The sequence below is a fragment of the Tursiops truncatus genome, chromosome 20, assembly GCF_011762595.2.
Source record: "Tursiops truncatus isolate mTurTru1 chromosome 20, mTurTru1.mat.Y, whole genome shotgun sequence".
Classification (NCBI taxonomy): domain Eukaryota; kingdom Metazoa; phylum Chordata; class Mammalia; order Artiodactyla; family Delphinidae; genus Tursiops; species Tursiops truncatus.
Genome location: NC_047053.1, coordinates 7,183,879 through 7,204,222, shown reverse-complemented (window position 1 = coordinate 7,204,222; position 20,344 = coordinate 7,183,879). Strand labels below are relative to the sequence as shown.

The following is a 20,344-nucleotide window of genomic DNA, read 5'->3' as shown; positions in this document are numbered from 1 at the left end:
AGCCACATGTGAATAGCAATTAAAAAAAAAAAAATGTTAGGGGCTTCCCTGGTGGCGCAGTGGTTGAGAGTCTGCCTGCCGATGCAGGGGACATGGGTTCGTGCCCTGGTCCGGGAAGATCCCACATGCCGCGGAGCGGCTGGGCCCGTGAGCCATGGCCGCTGAGCCTGCGCGTCCGGAGCCTGTGCTCCGCAACGGGAGAGGCCCCAACAGTGAGAGGCCCACGTACCGCAAAAAAAAAAAAAAAAAAAAAAAATGTTAAACTACCAAGAAGTAAACAAAATAAATGTGTGAGATCTTTATGAAGAAATATTAGAAATGCCGCCAGGGAGCATAAAAGGAGACTTCATGGAAAAACATACCCTGCTTTTAGAAAGGAAATATAATGTATTATTATAAAAACTGTTTTCCTTAAATTAATCTATACATTTAATGCCACTCCCCTAAATACAAACATGAGTTTTTCAAGTACTCAAGCTGACTTTAAAGTGTATATTGTAAAATAGATATGAAAAATAACCAAAACAATTCTGACCAAAGATGAGTAACAAGGGAGGACTCATGTCTATTTCATATTAGAACATATTACAAAGATTTATAATTGTTGAGGTGGTTCTTGGCAAATATCTGGAGGATTGGGGTCTCACTATGAGAAGTCCTGGGATTCTTCAGCCTGCCAGAGACTTAGAACGAAAACCCCAATTTTTATCTTTACCAAACTTCCGCCCAAGGTAGTGAATTCACGTTCTCCCTATGGCTATGCGCTCACCCAGACAGGCTTCTCCTGCTTCACGTGCTCTGTGCTTATCAGAATTACAGACACTGGACCTAGGTCTGAAGTGAGGTTCCTGGACCAGCAACAGCAACACCAGCATCACTTGGGAGCTTGTCGGAAATGCAGTATCTCGGCCCCTCCCCAGACCTAAAATCAGAATCTGCATTTTAACCGGAGCCCCTGGGGACTTTTATGCACCTTAAAGTTTGAGAAGCTTATATATTATTAGACCAACCTTCTTGTCAGTGGAATAAAATTACCTATCACCCCTCCCTGACACACACACACACACACACACACACACACACACAACACACACACATTTTAGTTGAACTAAGGCTTATTTCAAAAGCGTTCTTTTGTGCTCAATTTAAATAAAAACCACCAGCCACTTCTGCCCCTGACTTATTTTTTAATTTTTAGTCCTATTTTTAATCTCTCTTTTAGGACATGTCCCCGCTGGTCTAAAATGCCATCCCGACCAGGAGCATCTGGTTTATCCTCTGGGTTGCACCATCCTCATTCAGGCACTAAATACTCAGGAACAGAATTTCCTACACGGTCATGGCAACAATGTCTCCTGTGTGACCATCTCCAAGAGCGGAGTTTACCTTGCTTCTGGACAAGTCACATTCATGGGCTTCAAGGTGAATAAACTAAAAAATCATTCATTCTCAGTAGATTTAGCAGTGCCTCCCAAGAAAAACTGCCCACTTCAGAATAGCTCTGTGCTACCCTGTTTACACCCTTCCTCCTCTTCCTTTGAACCCTCTCGGAACTCATTTTCATCCTATCAGGCTGAGAGCGGAGGAACCTGGTGGTTTTATACCCGATGGTGCAACTTGTGACCGGTAATGCTCAGAAACAAATGTCCCTGATTACAACTGTGTCCATCTTGTTGCTGTCGTGTTTGTAAGACCTGCTCTAATTTCTAGAAAAGTGACGAATGATTATTTCTCACCGAGAGGGGTAGCTATCTCTTGCAGTTCTTTCAAAGGCTGTCTGTGATCTGACAGTGTATTCTTGCCCCCAGGCGGATATCATTTTGTGGCATTATAAGAAAAGGGAGCTGATTGCTCGGCTATCGCTTCACAAGGGCAAAATTGAAGCTCTGGCCTTTTCACCAAATGATTTGTATTTGGTATCACTAGGAGGCCCAGATGATGGAAGGTAATGAACTAAGCATACTTACCTATTTTCCGCCCTGCATATTTCTAGATGTGTTAAGCACCCTCTCCTTTCTAACATTCTCTGTTTGCCCATCTATAGAGCGTGTGTGGTGTGAAAACGCTATGATGAAAATATTATGGGATGCTGATTCTCAAGCCTGGCAGTGCATTGAAATCAACTGGGAGTTTTAGAAAATTACTGAGGGTTGGCTCCACCTTCAGAGACTTTGACCACTCGGCCTTAAGAGTTAGAAAGACTTCCCAGGTGATTCTAATGTGCAACTAAATTGAGAACCGTTGCTGTAAAAGATGACATCATCTTGTCACCATAATTCTCATCATAGACAACAGCTAATTTTTTTTATTGAGCACTTACTATGGGACAGGTGTGTGCTGAGTCACTTGACTTCATTATCTCATTTAAGCCTCATGACAACTCCGTGAGGTGGGAGCTATTGGGACCATATGACTGATGAGGAACTAAACTCACCAGCTGCTAAGTAGCAGAGCTGGGGGACAAACCCTGGCAGTGTGACTCCAGAGGTGGCATTTTAAATTTTTTAACTTGCCTCACCAAGACATGATCTTGGCGCTCAAGGATCTCACAGTCAAGTTTAGTAGGGAGAGAATACATACAAATGAAATTGTGGGGGGAAAAGTATTTCAAAGCATTATATTAGGAATAAAAATCAATGTAGTACCTATTCCTGTGTTAATGCTAAAGGAACATCATTTATAGAAGAAAAATAACACCTGAGGTTTGTGTAGGATTTAATACTTTGGTGCACTTTCACAGATATTTTCTTGTTTGAGATCCACAGGTTAATTACAATGGAAATTTACATCTGTGTGTAGTTGTATATTGACCGTTCTCTTAATATATAGCAAATCAACAAAATCATCACGAGATTTCCTCCTTTCACGGTCATTCTCTTGCCATGTAAATAATCAGACTTCCCTGGCTTATCCCCATTTGACTGTTTTGGGTTTTTTTTTTTTGGTAAGAAATGCATCCAGAAATCAGCTATTAACATTCTTAGCTCAACTTAAGGCAGTTGTTCTCAATCTTGCACGCACATTGAAATCACCTGAGGAAATAAGACCCCTGATGCCTGGGTCCCAGCCCCAGAGGCTTTTCAAGCCTGGCAATTATCACCCCCCACCCCCAGACCCTGCTGAAGAGTTGCTAAGGCTAGGCCTTGGGGGGAGAATAAAACGGCTCCTTAACCGAGACTAATCTGCAAAACTGTCATCTCCTCTGTAATCTTAAGCTTGATTTTAGGCTAGCGAAGATTTGCTTACCGAAAACTGGAGATGTTGAGAAAAACATTCTCAAGAAAGTTTCTTCTCGAAAGAAAAACAAATTTTGCTGTACTAGGAAAATGCAACATGCCCATCCCTGAATAGTCACGGTGGTGAAGAGCATGGGGTCCTGTTGATTGCTTCTGTATAGTCATGGGTCAACCCTGACCGTGTAGGAGGGTCCATTCTACCCAAACCACCTGGCATCTCCACAGAGGGGGAGAAACAGAAGGGATGCTGGGAACCAGAGTGGACACTCTAGAATTTGCATATGCATACATTTTGAATATTTTGTAACCTATCTGCGAAGCTTTTGCATTAATGTTATTGTACTATCAGTGTTGTACTACAACCTGCTTTTGACTAACTTTATACCAAGGATATCTTCTATGTGTATATATGTAGACAATACCTATCGCTCTTGGCAGCAACTGTATGCTATTCAATTGTATGGATATGCTGGAATTTATTTGGCCAGCTATCTATGTTGGTGCCTTTTATTTATTTTTAAATCTTAAAATTGTTTTTGAAAAATTAAAGCTATCCCTGTTCATGGTTTACAAAGCAAGTGTGTTGTCCTACTATGCAGAAGGATTCAAAATTTGTATCCCCTCCACCATGAAGAGTTCTACTGTCCAGAGGCACTTGGATTCTTTTTTTTTTTTACAGCCCTATTGAGATACATTTCACATACCATGAAATCCACCCATTCAAGATGTACAGTCAGGTGGTTTTTAGTATAGTGGTTAGTTGAGTGGGTTTGTTTGGTTTTTTTTTTTTTGCCTGAATACTTCCCCAAGGACAATTTTTACGTGTTATATTGTGCAACCTTTGCCACAAAGGTTTTAGACCATTTTCAACACCTCAAAAAGAAACCCAGTGCCCATCAGCCATCACTCCCAACTCCTGCTCCACCACTGCCCCTGCCCCAGCCTCAGGCAACCACTAACCTACTTTCTGTGTGTATAGATCCGCCTGCTCTGTATGTTTCACATAAATGAAATAATACAATACGCGGCCTTTTGTGACTGTTTTCACGTTGTGTGGATATACCACATGTTCCTTACCCATTCATTAATGTATAGACTTCTGGGTCATTTCCACTTTTAGGCTACTATTAATAATGCTGTTAGCAACATTTGCGTACAAGATTTTGTGTGGATGGACATTTTCATTTCTCTTGGGTATGAGGTTTTAACAGTCTTTTTTGATATTGGTTCCTCTAGTTTTTTACAACTTTTAAGTGACACGCATCTCAATTTTTCCACGTTAGGTGGTATCTATCAACTTCCTACTAAGAAAAAGAATTCATAGCTCTTATACTATCTCCTTCCCCCTTCCTGGCGATCTTGGTTATACCTTGATTTAGACCACCCGTGATAATTCATTCCACATGTAGAAAATCGGGGGAACATAGGGAGGCATGTTTTTACATTAACCATGTTTGTACCATCTGCATTCTTTTTCTTTAATACTCTGACCCCAGTGTTTAATGGAACACCCCACACACACATTTTTGATATCATTAAGCAAACACTACTCAGTTTAGGACTAAATTGTATGACTGTACTCAGAAAGATGGAAAGGTAACCTACAACCGCACTTCTCAAAGTGTGGTCCCCAGACCACCAGCATCAGTGTCACCTGAGACTCTCAGCCTCCACCCCAGACCTACTGAATCAGGAAGTCTGGGGGTAGGTCCTAGCACTCTCTGTTTTACTAAGCCCTCCAAGTGAATCAGCTACATGTTCAAGTTTGAAAACACGCCTATGTCATCCCCTTTATTGCGTCTAATTAATGAATTTTTTTTTTTTTTTTTTGCTGGAGTACTTCCCCAAGGAAATTTTTTTACAAGAGATAAATGAGTGGTAAACTTTTACGCCCTGTCTGTCTGAAAATCTCTTTAGATTTAGCATCAAACTTGATTGATAGGCTGATGGTTTTCCAGCCTCATAATCATTTTCCTTCAAAACTTTTAAAATGTCACCCATTTATCTTCGAACCCAGTGCGATTGAGGAGACGTCTGGGGGGCAGGGGGGCGGTGTAATTCTTTTGTTCCTCTGTAAGTAACCTTTTCATTTTTTTCCTTCTAGAACCGCTAAAAGAGCCGTTTCTTATTTTGAAAGCCTGTTTTCCCCTGACTCTCTTTGTCCTTTCGTCTGGGCAGTGTGGTGGTGTGGAGCATAGCCAAGGGAGACGCCATCTGTGGCAGCCCTGCTGCCGGCCCCAACGTCGGGAATGCCACCACGGTCATCTTCTCCAATTGCTGCGATGAGATGTTTGTCACTGCTGGAAAGTACGCATCTGCCGTCAAGGTGTCCAGAATTTGTAAATCACTCCATTTGCTTGCACAGAAAACATGGTCATTCCAATTAGGGTGAACGTGGCTTTCGTCCTGGAAAAAGAACTTCCATCTTTATTTTCATGATTTGGGAATCATTAAAAATCCTTTTAGCTGAAAGTCTTTTTAAATACGGTTATTTGACCATTCTGTGCTTCCTACCGAAAAGGTTCTGCTGATCTGCTAAACCCATTTCAGGCCCTGGTCTGTTTGTGACAGATAACACCTTGCCCCCAATCAGTGCTCGCAGGGTCATTTGCCCAGTTGCACCGATTCACTTACTGGTTGATGTTTCTTACCACCTGCGCTTAATTTAGATCTCGTGAAATGAGAGTTTGCGAAAGAACCACCAGCAAGTTTCAAACTTTTGACTATCAGCCATATGCGATCATTTCTGGTAGGGTCAGCATCGAGCAGCTAAGCGGGTGGGGTACCAAGCTGAAGGTCTGAACAGAGGCCTGCATCTGTCTAACAGAAGAACTTAATTTACAGGTTCACCTATCAGAGCCCTGTTTGGAGTTTGACATGAAGGTTAAACCTACAAAAAGCATCCCCTTTCATGTCACATACCAATTCGCAGGTCAGAAATCTGAAGGTAGGGTTGAAGCATATGTTGGTTGGAACGATCCTTTTCAGCCCACCTGTGGTCTCCCATCTGTGAAGGGCGCATGTCATTCGTTACTTTTCCAGCCAGAATAAAGAATCTGTGCTGTTTCCTGCCCCCACCTTGTGACATCCGGCATGCATCTGTTCCGTGGCTAATTACGAGGAAGGATTTATTCAGAGGCCATGAAACTAACTGGCTGGCATGAAAGCCACCCCTAAGGAGAGAATCTTATCAGGACAGTTCTCTGATCCTAAAGAGGCTGACCACGTCCTACCCTGACTTCAGGGGGTCACTGGTGGCCGTGAAGCTCAACTCCCTTCAGGTTTGCAGAGTCGTTTGCCTAAAACTTTTATGGCGGGGGGGGGGGGGGTCTATCTGCTCTTCCACAGGTGATTGAGCAGCAGGTATCAGCTAATTCTGATGTCTGCTGATAATGTTTCTCCAGGAGTCAAAACCTGAATTTAAACCAAAAAAAAAAAAATTTTTTTAGGACAATCTTTATTATAGGTCTGCTTTAATTTCTCGTGACATTGGCACCTGAGAAAAAGTTAGCACTCTTAAATAATATTTCTGGTATGTACCCATATACACTGGATTCTCCGTGATGGTCCCAATTTCAGGTATTCCATTATACTGACCCCCATGAGATGTCCTGCAAATTCCAGTATTTCAGCATCCAAATGACGTCTACCAGAGAGGCCATGGAAAAGCTGATTTTTTTCTTAGTTTGCAAAGTACATTCAAAATATCAATACTATTGAGCACTTACTAATATGTGTGTGACTCTGGGTGCTAAAAAAAAAAAAAGGAAAACTAAACTTGATGAACTGTATTTTAGCATTAATCTTTTCTGCTTTAAGATATTAGCTGAAGTCTTTGTGATGTTAACCATGATATTTTTAAACAGGTGTTCAGAGTAACTTAACATACAATGATTAAGTAGCGAGTATGTGCCGAGTCTCATCTGAGGTGCTGATGCTGTTTGGCATTTAGTTGCCCTGTCTCATTTCTCCTTCCTTGTAGACAGGACTCTCCATAAGGTAGTCCTTCCCTTTAAAAGTTTTCCTCACAGGGCTTCCCTAGTGGCGCAGTGGTTGAGAGTCCGCCTGCCGATGCAGGGGACACAGGTTCGTGCCCCGGTCCGGGAAGATCCCACATGCCGCGGAGCGGCTGGGCCCGTGAGCCGTGGCCGCTGGGCCTAAGCTTCTGGAGCCTGTGCTCTGCAATGGGAGAGGCCACGGCAGTGAGAGGCCCGTGTACCGCAAACAAAAAAAAATTTTTTTTCCTCACAACTCCATACCTTGAAAGAAACATCACTTGATGAATTTTGGTTTGCTTTGCTTGTTTATTCCTATGTCTCCGTTTTCACCAGTGGATAGAGTATTTGCTTCAAAGTGAGAGAGAGCTGGGTGTGAATCCTTGCTCTGCTGTGTGTAGGCTCTGCGTTTCCTCATTTGGAGAGTGGGGGATCCTAAAACCTACTTCGCAGGGTGGTTGTGAGCATTGAATGGAATACAATCATCCCTCGGTATCCCTGGGTTATGCATCCGCAGATTCAACCAACTGTGGATCACGTACCATGTTTAGATCTGCAGTTGGTAGAATCTGCGAGTGCGGAATAGCGAATGCAGAACCCGCGGATACCGAGGAGGTCCACCTGTGGGCTATGAGCATGCGCGAATTTTGGTGTCCGCTGGCGGGTCCTGGAACCAATCCCCCGTGGATACCAAGGGACGACTGTATCTTGGGTAGATCACCAGGCTGTAACAAATCCCCCGAAATACCTAGTTCTCTTCCTTTCAGCTTCTCCTTCAAGGCACTGCAGGAAACAGAGAAGAGACGAAGTGTCTATTAAATGGGTATCCGTTTGATTGCGGGTTTCTTTTCTCCAGCGGGACAATTCGAGTATGGGAACTGGATCTCCCAAATAGAAAGATCTGGCCAACCGAGTGTCATACAGGACAAATGAAAAGAATAGTCATGAGTATCTCAGTGAGTATTACTCTAAGTGTTATTTTAGGTAGCTGTTAGTACAAGTTCCTATTAACAGTACCGACCAAGATAGGTGTCTGTGCGTGTACGCATGTGTGTGTACGTGTGTGTAGGTACACGTACCTAGGCTTAGGGGTGGGGAGGTGAGGTCTGGACATGGGGGACATTGACTGAGGAGGCACAGGTGAGGGAGCTCCCGTGAGAAACTGGAGAGGCTGCCTAGACGCAGCTATGGGGAAATCTGTTTCAGTGGGACCTGAACTGCCATCAGACCCCAGGAACCTGCCTCACCTGGAGGGAAGCAACGTAGCCAGGAGGTACTCAGAGCCCCCAGCACCTCCCTTTGCCACCTATGTTATTTCTGCACCGGAAATAAAGTTTCTGACAATGAAACTCCTTGTTGAAATGCAGTTTCCTCCATAAGGAGGAATTATTCGTATGTTTTTAAGGTGGATTCAAATATTCATGCATATAACCCCATTCTCCACTTCCTCTTTTTTAATGCATACTCATTTTATGAATGTAGACTTTGAAATAGGAGATAAAGCAAATGCACATTCTCTCTGGAAGAGCACCGTTTCTCCCTAGGAGCCCTTCGGAGGTGTCTCGGGATGTGCAGGCTAACAACAGACACAGGTCAACTTCCGGTGAAATGCACAGGCTGCTTGGAGTCTAATGTTTCCTCCAGTTCTGAGTTTGGCCCTATTGTGCTCCCCTCGAAGCTGTTCTTACCCATCTTTGAGGCTGAGGAAACAGGAGTCGCCATAAGGACCTTTGTAGGTCTTTTTTTTTTTTTAACTTTTTATTTTATATTGGAGTATAGTTGATTAACAATGTTGTGATAGTTTCAGGTGTACAGCAAAGTGATTCAGTTATACATTTTCCCATTTAGGTTGTGACATAATATTGAGCAGAGTTCCCTGTGCCCTTTGGAGGTCACAGTGGGGTTCAGAGAAGGCTCATCCCCTCCCTGATCAGGGGCTCGTGCACATCACCGGGGAAAACCAGGTCTTCAGATTTCGTTTTCCCTCTGATCCCCAGATGGCCCATGATGATAGCTTTTTCTACCTCGGCACCACCACTGGAGATATTCTAAAGATGAACCCTAGGACCAAGCTGCTGGCAGACACTGGGCCTGCCAAGGACAGATTCAGTCTGGTGAGTAGAGACCATCAAAGTCTGCTCTGCCCTGACATTTTCTAGTGATTTCTTCCTGCCACTGTGAGCACAGACTTCCGTTAAGTGTCTGTGGAGAAAAAATGACGAGTCTGTGATGGACCCGAGGCCACACCTAAATTTGCAAGGTTAAGTTGATTAGTTCGCTCAAGCCCTCCTCCCTGGTTTATATTCAGGGCAGAGGTATTCCTACGTGTCCTCAATTAGGGATCAGAATCACACCTTTTTTTCCCTCATCTTCAAAGCTCAGGGCCTGTGGCTTTGTAACCACGTTGGTTCCAGCATTTGGGCAGCCTAGTTGCCATGTGTAAGAGACATGTGCTCTTTCATTTACAAGACTATATATCATTTTATTTTCTAATCGAATAACCAGATCTTAGATTTTAGCCTCAGCTGACATTGTAAGTCATGAGCAAGACGTAGAAATTGTTCATTGTTTATATTTGCAGAATTCCTAACAATTCAGGTTAAAAGTCCAGTGAGAGATTTTGATATTTAAACCAAAATAAAAAGCCTACAATCAAAGGGTAATTGGACAGAATAAGTGCTGTTATTTCCAGTGTCCCGGAAAGTTACAAGGGCTGTTTCTACTAAACTTTGAATTTGAAAGCTGCCAGGTTCTGCACCTGCCTATCTCATGTCTGGTAATAGAACAGAAGGTTCTAACTAAGCTTAGATGCATTTCCACTTAGCCAATAGTCCCAAGAAGCTTTGAAATATTGCATCATGTTCCCGGGAAGACGTTAGAGTTTTCTTAATCACATAACTGTTTACTATTCCAGCCTTTAAGGAGGTGCATAAGAATGAGAGAAAGCTCTAGTATAGGTAGAGAAGAGTCTAGAAATAACAGGAGATCAAGGTATAGTCCAAGCCAGTGTTTTTCAAATTATTTTTAGGAGAGGGATTCCAATATATTCAACAGATGAAAGCAAAGCAGATCAGGTTAAAGGAGTGAAAGGCTCAGAGCCCTGCCAGTTCTGACTCCTGAGATACCTCCAAAGGGCTCCATGAAACACTATGGGAGGGGCTTCCCTGGTGGCGCAGTGGTTGAGAGTCTGCCTGCCGATGCAGGAGATACGGGTTCGTGCCCCAGTCCGGGAAGATCCCACATGCTGCAGAGCGGCTGGGCCCGTGAGCCATGGCCACTGAGCCTGCGCGTCCGGAGCCTGTGCTCCGCAACAGGAGAGGCCACAACAGTGAGAGGCCCACGCACCACAAAAAAACACTATGTGAAAATTCTGATCTGGACATTTTTGCCTCCCCACCACCTGGGATATAAGTGCCTCTCCGGAAAAGATGCTGACTGTCTTAGTGTTCCTCAAACCTGTGGCACTTAAGTCTCCTAAGGATGCTGTAATACCTAATTCAGGTCCAATGGTAAATTCCATAAAGCGATGTTTCCAAGATGCCTTTTACACAAGCGGAAAGAAAAGAATTCTTTTAGGACAAAGGGATAGGAGGTATCACTGAAGACATTTGGTTTGAATATCAAGTAATCTTGGGCAGTTACCCATTTTGAAACTCTACCGAAATGTTTGCTCTATGTGTTGTAAGTCAATTATACTTCAATAAAAAACAAAAGACTAAACACAAACAAACAAAAAAACGTTTGCTCTATGGTTAGAGAGATAAAGAATTGGAATGGTTTCAAATGGACAGACAGCACTGGTAGGCATACAGCACTGAAATGAAGAAGATGATTATAATAATAATTTAAACAACAGTACATACTCAGTAAATGTTGAGGGGTCAGACATGGAGCACAGCACCTTTCTTGTACTCTCATTGGAGAGGGTATCTGATGAGATATAGGTACCACTGCAACTGTGCTTTACAGATGAGGAAAACTAAAGCACATGCCATGTAAGATCTCATGGCTAACAAGTAGTAGAACTGCTACTGGAAGCCCAGCAGACTGGCTCCAGAACCTGTGCACTTGAACAGTATCATCTATAGTTGCAAAAAAGTTTATTTAGAAATTACACGTATGTAACTTCGAAGCTCTGTGAAACTCTATCCCTCGCTTCCCTAAGTCCCCAAACAAATGCTAAAAATATTTAGCATTCAGGGTTGTCTCCTCATGGGCCAGGCATTCATCCCATGGTCCTGCTCCAGCACTTTTGGAGCTGGGGGTGGGATGCAGGAGAGGGCAGCATGCAATTCTGGTTCATGCCTTCATATTCCTGAGCCTTGGTTTCCCTTCTCAAGCGTCATGGAATGTCTTTTGAGCCAGAACAGGCAAAATTCAATTTAAAGTAACTTGAAGGGACATAATATTTGTTTTGTAATATCCAAACTTCATTAAGACACAAACCTCTCAAGTCACTAGCTATATTATTATTGAGTGTTTTAAAATAAAATATTGGGGGACTTCCCTGACGGTCCAGTGATTAGCACTCCACGCTTCCACTGCAGGGGGCATGGGTTCGATCCCTGGTCGGGGAACTAAGATCCTGCATGCTGCGTGGCTTGGCCAAAAAAAAAATTTTTTTTAAAAGAAGATATTGGTCGTGCACATTTTCAGATTAGAACTTCATAGAAGGTGACACAAAATGACCGTCATACATCCCCAGACTTTGAAGATGGCTTTGACTTTAAATATGTTTCCTATTGCTGGTAAGATCACAGACTGAATGCTTTAGTTCAGAAAATACAGTCACCAAACCATAAGGGGTCTCCTGTGCTTTCTTTGGATTTCAAATACAGTCTCTTTGCATTCTAAGGGTTAAGTTCTGGTGAAAACGGTGGCACCTGAGGAACTCACGTTGCTGGGGTCGTGTTTACGTCTCTGCGCTAACTGCATTTGGGTGGATGTAAAGTGTTAATTTTTTAATATATTCAGAATGCGCAGGTGGATTTAAAGGCAAGAAGCTTGGTGCAGCGTGTTTGCTGCTTCCTGGCACGCGAGCTTGTTGTTGGCACTGAGGCGTCTTAGCCAGCCTGGGGGTACATCACAGGCCACACCTTGCTTAGCTTCATCCAGGGCAGCAACAGCGTGGCCCTGGCCATGCCCATTGTGTCAGGTCACACATAGATACTTTTTTTTTTTTTTTTTTTTTTGGCGGTACGCGGGCCGCTCACCGCTGTGACCTCTCCCGTTGCGGAGCACAGGTTCCGGACGCGCAGGCTCAGCGGCCATGGCTCACGGGCCCAGCCGCTCCGCGGCATGTGGGATCTTCCCGGACCGGGGCTCGAACCCGTGTCCCCTGCATCGGCAGGCGGACTCCCAACCACTGCGCCACCAGGGAAGCCCATCACGCATAGATGCTTAATGATGAAACCGTTTGGCCTTTTTCTTAATGCTCTTTCTCCCCCTAGGGAGTGTCAGCTATCAGGTGCCTGAAGATGGGGGGTTTATTGGTGGGCTCCGGAGCCGGATTGCTGGTCTTCTGTAAAAGCCCCAGCTACAAACCCATCAAGTAAGTTCCAGACTCCACAGGGTTTGGAGGGGGAGAGACCCTCTAGAGGGAGGTTTGCTTAAAGCCGGGAACTAAGTGATATTGGCAAAGTGATATTTGGTTAAAGAATCTCATCTTAGAGGCAGGAGAGATGGGGATATATGTACATGTATAGCTGATTCACTTTGTCATAAAGCGGAAACGAACACGCCATTGTAAAGCAATTATACTCCAATGAAGATGTTAAAAAAAAAAGAAAGAAAGAAAGAAAAGAAAGAAAGAAAGAATAAGATGTGTCTTTGCCCTTCCAGAACTTACAGACTGGTTTGGGGATAAGGTAGACAAACATGAAAATGTCACTATAATATGAGATGATATATAAACACAATCTCATGGTCCCAATAAATTAAAATATATAATGAATGTTGCAGAGAAGAGTACAGAAGGGAGTGATCTTGTTGGGATGGAAAGACACGTCCCAGAGGAGCAGAGGCAGCTCTTGAACTTAGCTTCAGCAGAAGCCAGATATCCCTAGACACGCTCCACGTGGCCTCTAGCTCTATGTATATGGATAGACATTGGAGAAACGAGTATCACCTGTTTTCATGCAGATGAATCTGTATTGAGCGCTTGCTATGTACCAGGCACTATTTTAGGTGCTTGGGAAATCAATGAATAAAGCAGAGAAAAAAGAAGGAAAAAAACCATCCCTACCCTCATGGAGTCTACGCTCCAGCAGGAGGGAGACGACAATAAATAATAAACAAAATAAACAAGTAAAGTACACGGTATTAGAGAGCGATGAGTACCATGGGGATAAATGAGTAGCTTGTGGAGGAGGGGGGTTAGGTTTTGAAGCAGACGGGACAGGTTGCAACTTTAAATTCAGTGCTCAGTGTAGGTCTTATGGAGAATATATTGGGACCAGTTTTGTGTTTGTATGAAGGGGAATAAAAAAAGGGGGAGGCAGCTTCAGAGCAGTGTTGGGTAGACTCTGGATCCATGAAGTGAGTATAGGAAATTAACCCTTTCATTTTTTAATACACAAATGGACCCATTGTAATGAAGATAATTAGACTCAGAGTAATGATTACAGGGTCGGTGCTACAAATGTCTGCAGGATAACCCTGTGTACCAGCAAGGCTCAAATTGGATACTGTGATTTCCTTCTCCTTGGGTTTGTAGGTTGAGGAAGCAGCCCCCAGGAGAGGTCATGGAGGTTAGAAAGGGAACTCGGATGCTTGTACAGACGGCTGGGGGTCAGAGGTCCTGGCCTTGCCCCTGTAGCCCTGGGAACACTAGCACCTTGTATTCTTTGCAGCCCAGATGCCAAGGGTCAGTGTTTCTCAGCTGCCCTGTATGGGCTCATGTAGGGTTACCTCCGTTATCTCCAGCTGCAACCCTGTAAAGGAGGAATTATTCCGTGGTTGAGTAAACTGAGGCCCAGAGGTTTCTAACTTATCCAAGAGTCACAGAGCTCTAGTTAGTGAAGGAGCTGGGATATGACTTGGGTTCTGTCCTTTCCCCCTTAACTGTTCTGTGTCCCAACAACAAATGACTCTGTAAAATACTGCATTTCCCATGCTCGTTCCCTGCACAAGAACCCTCACTGTATTTTCATTGTCAAAACTAAGTTAGTTGCAGAGCAAGGTTGGGTTTCGAGGGCCTCGTTCATTTATATATTCTTTTTTTAAGAAAAGCTCATACTCAGTAAACATTTGGGGAGCAGGGGAATCTGAAATACCTGAAAGGTGGAAGAAGAAAAAATGACCCCTGAAAGTTCTGGCAAACATAGCCATTATTAACACTTTGTTATTTCTTCTTGCCCGTGTTATTCATATACATTTTAAAAGAATTGTACTTTTTTAATATATAAACTTTTGTATTCTTGTCTTTTACTTAATGCAAACATCATAAATAGTTTCAGTATTACTACATGATCTTTTATGGTGGTAAAACATGTATACTCCATAACCTTTTTTATTTTGTTTTGCGATACGCGGGCCTCTTACTGTTGTGGCCTCTCCTGTTGCGGAGCACAGGCTCCAGATGCGCAGGCTCAGCGGCCATGGCTCACGGGCCCAGCCGCTCCGCGGCATGTGGAATCCTCCCGGACCGGGGCACGAACCCGTGTCCCCTACATCGGCAGGCAGACTCTCAACCACTGCACCACCAGGGAAGCCCTCCATAACCTTTTAAACATGGTTTTAGTGGCCAGGCAAATACTTTTTGAAGTCACTCTCCATAGATCATTTAACCATTCCAACACAATTGGATACTTAGGTTGTTTCCAACTTTTTACTCTTTTAAATAAGGTTATACTGACATTCTTTGACATAAAGGGTTTTTCCCCTGATTTTAGGATTATTTCCCAGAAATGGAATTAATAAAGTGTTTAATTAATTGGCATGGTCATTTGTGCCCATTTGCTTGCCTAGAATGTTCCCTCTATCTAAATCCTACCTGTGTTACATGACCCATTTCAGACCACGTTTCACAGATAAGGTCCCCTGACTATAGTAGGCCATGTGGGCCTCTCCCTTTGCTGACCATGGGCACTTAATATTGTAACCCCTGCCTTTCCAACTATGCCGCCTCTTCAAAGGCATGTCCCAGGTCACACACCTGATATGTGTCCTCTGTAATGCTTCGGACAGTTAATAAATACGCATCGATTGAGGAAATCTGCTTCTCCTCTTGCTTCTCCTTAAAGGAAAATCCAGTTACAAGGTGGCATCACTTCTATCACACTTCGAGGGGAAGGACACCAGTTCTTTGTTGGAACAGAAGAATCACACATTTATCGTCTCACCTTCACAGATTTCAAAGAGACTCTCATTACAACTTGTCACTTTGAAGCTGTTGAGGACATCGTCTTTCCATCGTAAGTAGAAGACAGTAAAAATGATAAGAACGTGGAGATGTGGTGCTGTGTGTAAGGACATGTAATTTTATTAATATACTTTCAATACCAACTAACATAATCGATCATGATAAGTCATAATAAATTATTTTTTCTCCTGAAATGTTTCTATTGTAGCGAATTATTTTAATAGGCTTTCTATTGCCTTTACCAAGCAGCTACCTTCGTTTCATAATTCAAATTTGGGTTTGGGCCTCTTTAGAATGTTGGCTTTTCTAATAAATCCATCATGGAAATGGTGAACAGACTGGCAAATCTTTTCTATGTTTTCCCACTGCTGTCTGGAGAAAAGCTTAGTAGTGTCTTTTTTTCAAACATCTTTCGAGTCATTTGTTTGCACCTGTTGGGTCTTCCAGATTTGGCATGCTTGACGGCAGTGGTCATAAGATTGAGTTCTTCTGGATCTCGTTGCTGTATATCTTGGTAGATCCCTCACAAACCCAGTGAAACAAACAACCGTCAGCAGTTTTAATATCAAAAAGAGCTACAGTCAGAGTTTGCCATTATTTGAATTTGAAACCTCTTTTGTCTTTGGTGAGATTTGTTCCATGAGGTTGGTCACAGTTTTTGCTCTGAACTTCCTCAGTGTTTCACTTGAATTTACAAAACTCAAAGTCATTGTTCTATAGGTAGCAAGACTCTCTTTGAAAACTTGGTCCTTAAGATCACAAAATGTAGTTTTGGTTCCATGAGTCTTTCCAAGTTTTTTTTTTGTTTTTTTGTTTTTTCCGGTACGCGGGCCTCTCACTGTTGTGGCCTCTCCCGTTGCGGAGCACAGGCTCCGGACGCGCAGGCTCAGCGGCCATGGCTCACGGGCCCAGCCGCTCCGCGGCATGTGGGATCCTCCCGGACCGGGGCACGAACCCGCGTCCCCTGCATCGGCAGGCGGACCCCCAACCACTGCGCCACCAGGGAAGCCCTCCATGAGTCTTTGTGATTAGGTTCTCCCAAATATTTCTATTAGTGAAAATAGCTGGTGCCTCCCATTAGGTGAATCTTTATTTGAAAACTGGTCATTTCCTTTCTGTATCACTTTTCCTCTCTTTTTCTAAGGAGCTTGGTAGAATCAATCTGTAAAATTATTTGGTCCTGGTGCCTTTTGTAAGGGTAAGTTTTTAAATACCTTTTCAATTTCTTATGGAGTCTTTATTTAGGTTTTGTACTTTTTTCTCTTTTTTTAACAGCTCTATTGAAATATAATTTACGTATCATAAAGTTCACCCATTAGAGTGTACAGTTCAATGGTTTTTCTAGGGGCATATTTACAGAGTTCTGCAACCATCACCATAATCTAATTTTAGAACATTTTATATCCCCCAAAGAAACACACTAGCAGTCACTTTAAGCCTATAAGGTTCAGCTTTCAGCCACCCAAACTGAGCACAGTTGATGAATGTACTGTGCTCAGCTAAAGGTAAAAAACTCTCTTAAAAAGGTAAAAAAAAAAACGCTCAAATTGATCCCCTGAGCTCTGTCCTCAAAAACAGAATCTTAAAATTAAAAAAAGAAAGAAAAAAAACAGTAGAATTTTTAAAAAGAAAAATAGTATATCCTCTCTGGTCTCTGCCTGCTTTTTCTTCCTTTTGAGGTTTCCCCCCTACATGTAGAATGCAGCTGGCACACAGTAATTTGGGCAGTTTTTAAATTTTAATTAATTAATTTTTTGTTGCACCACACGGCATGTAAGATCTTAGTTCCCCAGCCAGGAATCGAACCCACACCCTCTGTGGTGGAAGCGCAGGGTCTCAACCACTGGACCGCCAGGGAAGTCCCTGCATTTCTTTTTTAATAAATACATTTATTTATTTATGGATTTATGGCTGCGTTGGGTCTTCGTTGCCGCGCTCGGGCTTTCTCTAGTTGCGGAGAGCTACTCTTCGTTGCGGTGCACGGGCTTCTCTTGCGGTGGTTTCTGTTGTTGCGGAGCACGGGCTCTAGGTTCGCGGGTTTCAGTAACTGTGGCTCGTGGGCTCTAGAGTGCAGGCTCAGCTGTTGTGGCGCACGGGCTTAGTTGCTCCGCCTCATGTGGGATCTTCCCGGACGAGGGCTTGGGCCCGTGTCCCCTGCATTGGCAGGCGGATTCTTAACCACTGCGTCACCAGGGAAGCCCTGTCTTCAGGATTTTTGGTTCTTATTGTTGTTCATTTTATCTGGCTTTTATAAACGTTATCTGTGGGAAGTTTGTGTGACCACTTCACTGCTCCAACATCACAAGCATATGTTTCTGGATATATGCCCAGGAGTAGGATTTTATTTTATTTTATTTTTTTGACTGTGCCACGCAGCTTGTGGGATCTTAGTTCCACGACCAGGGATTGAAGCCGGGCCACGGCAGTGAAAGCTCTGAGTCCTTACCACTGGACTGCCAGGGAACTCCCCAGGAGTGGGATTTTAGCTGGGTGGGAAGGAGCACACATACTTAGTGTACCATCTTGATCCAATCAATTTGGAACTTAATCTCTCAGATCCTAAACTCAGGAGGTTTTTGGACTAGGCTTAATTCCTGAGGAAGTGGACTGTCCATCTCGGGGAGGGAGAATTTGGTAAGTTCTCTAGGTAGATTCATTCCATGATACTTGATTTTCATAGGAGTCCATATGCTTCTTTAAGAGCTCATGTTGGGACTTCCCTGGTGGTACAGTGGTTAAGAATCCGCCTGCCAATGCAGGGGACACGGGTTTGAGCCCTGGTCCGGAAAGATCCCACATGCCGCGGAGCAACTAAGCCTGTGCACCACAACTACCGAGCCTGCACTCTAGAGCCCACGTGCCACAACTACTGAAGCCCTCGCACCTAGAGCCCGTGTTCTGCAACAAGAGAAGCCACAGCAATGAGAAGCCCACACACCGCAACGAAGAGTAGCCCCCGCTCGCCGCAACTAGAGAAAGCCCACGAGCAGCAACGAAGACCCAACACAGCCAAAAATAAATAAATGAATTAAAAAGAAAAAAAAAGAGCTCATGTTCCCCCAAGGAGGAGCTCATTCACTGAAGGCAGTGTCTGACATAAAACATTTCTTATTTCAATAAATATTACCACTCCAACGTTGGTTTGATTTGATCTCTGTTAATCAGAATTGCCAGGAGCAAGGAGCTCCTGCTTTCCTGTTCCAGCACTTGCTGTTTCTTTTTTTAAAAAAATATTTATTTATTTCTTTTATTTGGCTGTGCCGGGTCTTAGTTGTGGCATGCATGCAGGATCGAGTTCCCTGACCAAGGATCGAACCCAGCCGGGCCCCCTGCATTGGGAGCGTGGAGTCCTAACCTCTGGACCACCAGCAGAGTCCCAGAGCTTGCTGTTTCTAGGTGGTAGTCCAGCATCATAATTTTACCTCTGAGTCCCAAAGCTAAGTATGTGGAAATGATCCACTTATTTTTCCATTCATTCCAAAGTGAGTAGATTTTAACCTCAGAGAGAGGGACTCTCTTTTTATGGATGTGCTTATGCTGATAGGTAGGAATTTCTTGAGAGGTATTTAAATCTAAAAGCCCAGTCTCCACCAGGACTTTAGCTAGAAATGCATACTTTATTTTTCTGGACACGCCCTGTGGCATGTGGGAATTTAGTTCCCCCAGCCAGGGATGGAACCGCGTGCCCCCTGCAGTGGAAGCGGGGAGTCTTCACCACTGGACCACCAGGGAAGTCCCTAGAAATGCATACTTATAAAGCAGATGGTCTTTATTGTACCCTGGTATGACTCCTTTTTCTCAAATTGGAATAATCTGTAATTTTTGGGACATTTTTCATTATATTTACGAGTTGTCCATTGGGGGAAAAAAACCCCAACAGACCAATTACTATGGGTTTTTCTTCCTTGTTCACAATCTCATATTTTCTCATAACTAAGCAAAGAAGTATTTTGGGTTGTCTGCAAACATGAATTCTAGAACCCTTGTCGTTTTCTTCTTTGAAATTTTAACAAGATTGTCTCCTTTACAGGAAAAGGTTTGTTTAGTCTCTTTTAATATAAATATTCCACAGATGTATTTCTTCTCATGTGTTACTTGCGATCAACAGGACACTGAAAGACTTTTAAATTGGCATTTTCCTTTTGAGCAACTTTGTCCCAACGCTTCGTAAGAAAAAAGACTATGAAAGATTTTTTTTTTTTTTTGGCCGCACCGCGCGGTTTGCAGGATCTTAATTCCCCGACCGGGGGTTGAACCCGTGCCCCCTGCAATGGAATTGCAGAGTCCTAACTGCTGGACTGCCAGGGAAGTCCCAAGACTATGAACGATTGTCCACAGGTGGTTTGAGGGCATCACATGCCATTTTACACAAAAAATCTGTAAGGCCATCAAGCTTGAGATAATAGGTGTCTAAAGGCATCCTTCCCTCCATCCTCGTGAAGGCCATTTTAGTGTCAGACCGGCACCTGAGAAACACTGTGCATCTCGTATGGCTGCATCCCTTATCCTCTCGGTGGCTTCTTTGCAGTGGCACCGCTGAGCTCTTTGCCACCTGTGCCAAGAAGGACATCCGGGTGTGGCACACGCTGTCCAACAGGGAGCTGCTGCGGATCACTGTGCCCAACATGACCTGCCGTGGCATTGATTTCATGAGGGACGGCAAGAGCATCATTTCCGGTAAGGTCGGCGTGCCGGGGTTTGGCTTCGGGCTCCGGCTGTGGCTTTGGTTCTCGTCATTCTTATCCTACCAG

General features: G+C 43.7%; 1 protein-coding gene across 1 annotated transcript in view; it reads left to right on the top strand.

Annotated features, from left to right (window-relative positions):
• CFAP52 (cilia and flagella associated protein 52) overlaps positions 1 to 20,344 on the top strand; it is a 33,698-nt gene that overhangs the window by 2,663 nt on the left and 10,691 nt on the right. Inside the window, exons 2-9 of the mRNA XM_019944174.3 lie at positions 1,223 to 1,422; positions 1,809 to 1,945; positions 5,415 to 5,543; positions 8,088 to 8,187; positions 9,229 to 9,345; positions 12,682 to 12,782; positions 15,475 to 15,645; positions 20,122 to 20,270. Coding sequence (XP_019799733.1) covers positions 1,223 to 1,422; positions 1,809 to 1,945; positions 5,415 to 5,543; positions 8,088 to 8,187; positions 9,229 to 9,345; positions 12,682 to 12,782; positions 15,475 to 15,645; positions 20,122 to 20,270 — 1,104 coding nt within the window. The remainder of the gene's footprint in view (positions 1 to 1,222; positions 1,423 to 1,808; positions 1,946 to 5,414; positions 5,544 to 8,087; positions 8,188 to 9,228; positions 9,346 to 12,681; positions 12,783 to 15,474; positions 15,646 to 20,121; positions 20,271 to 20,344) is intronic.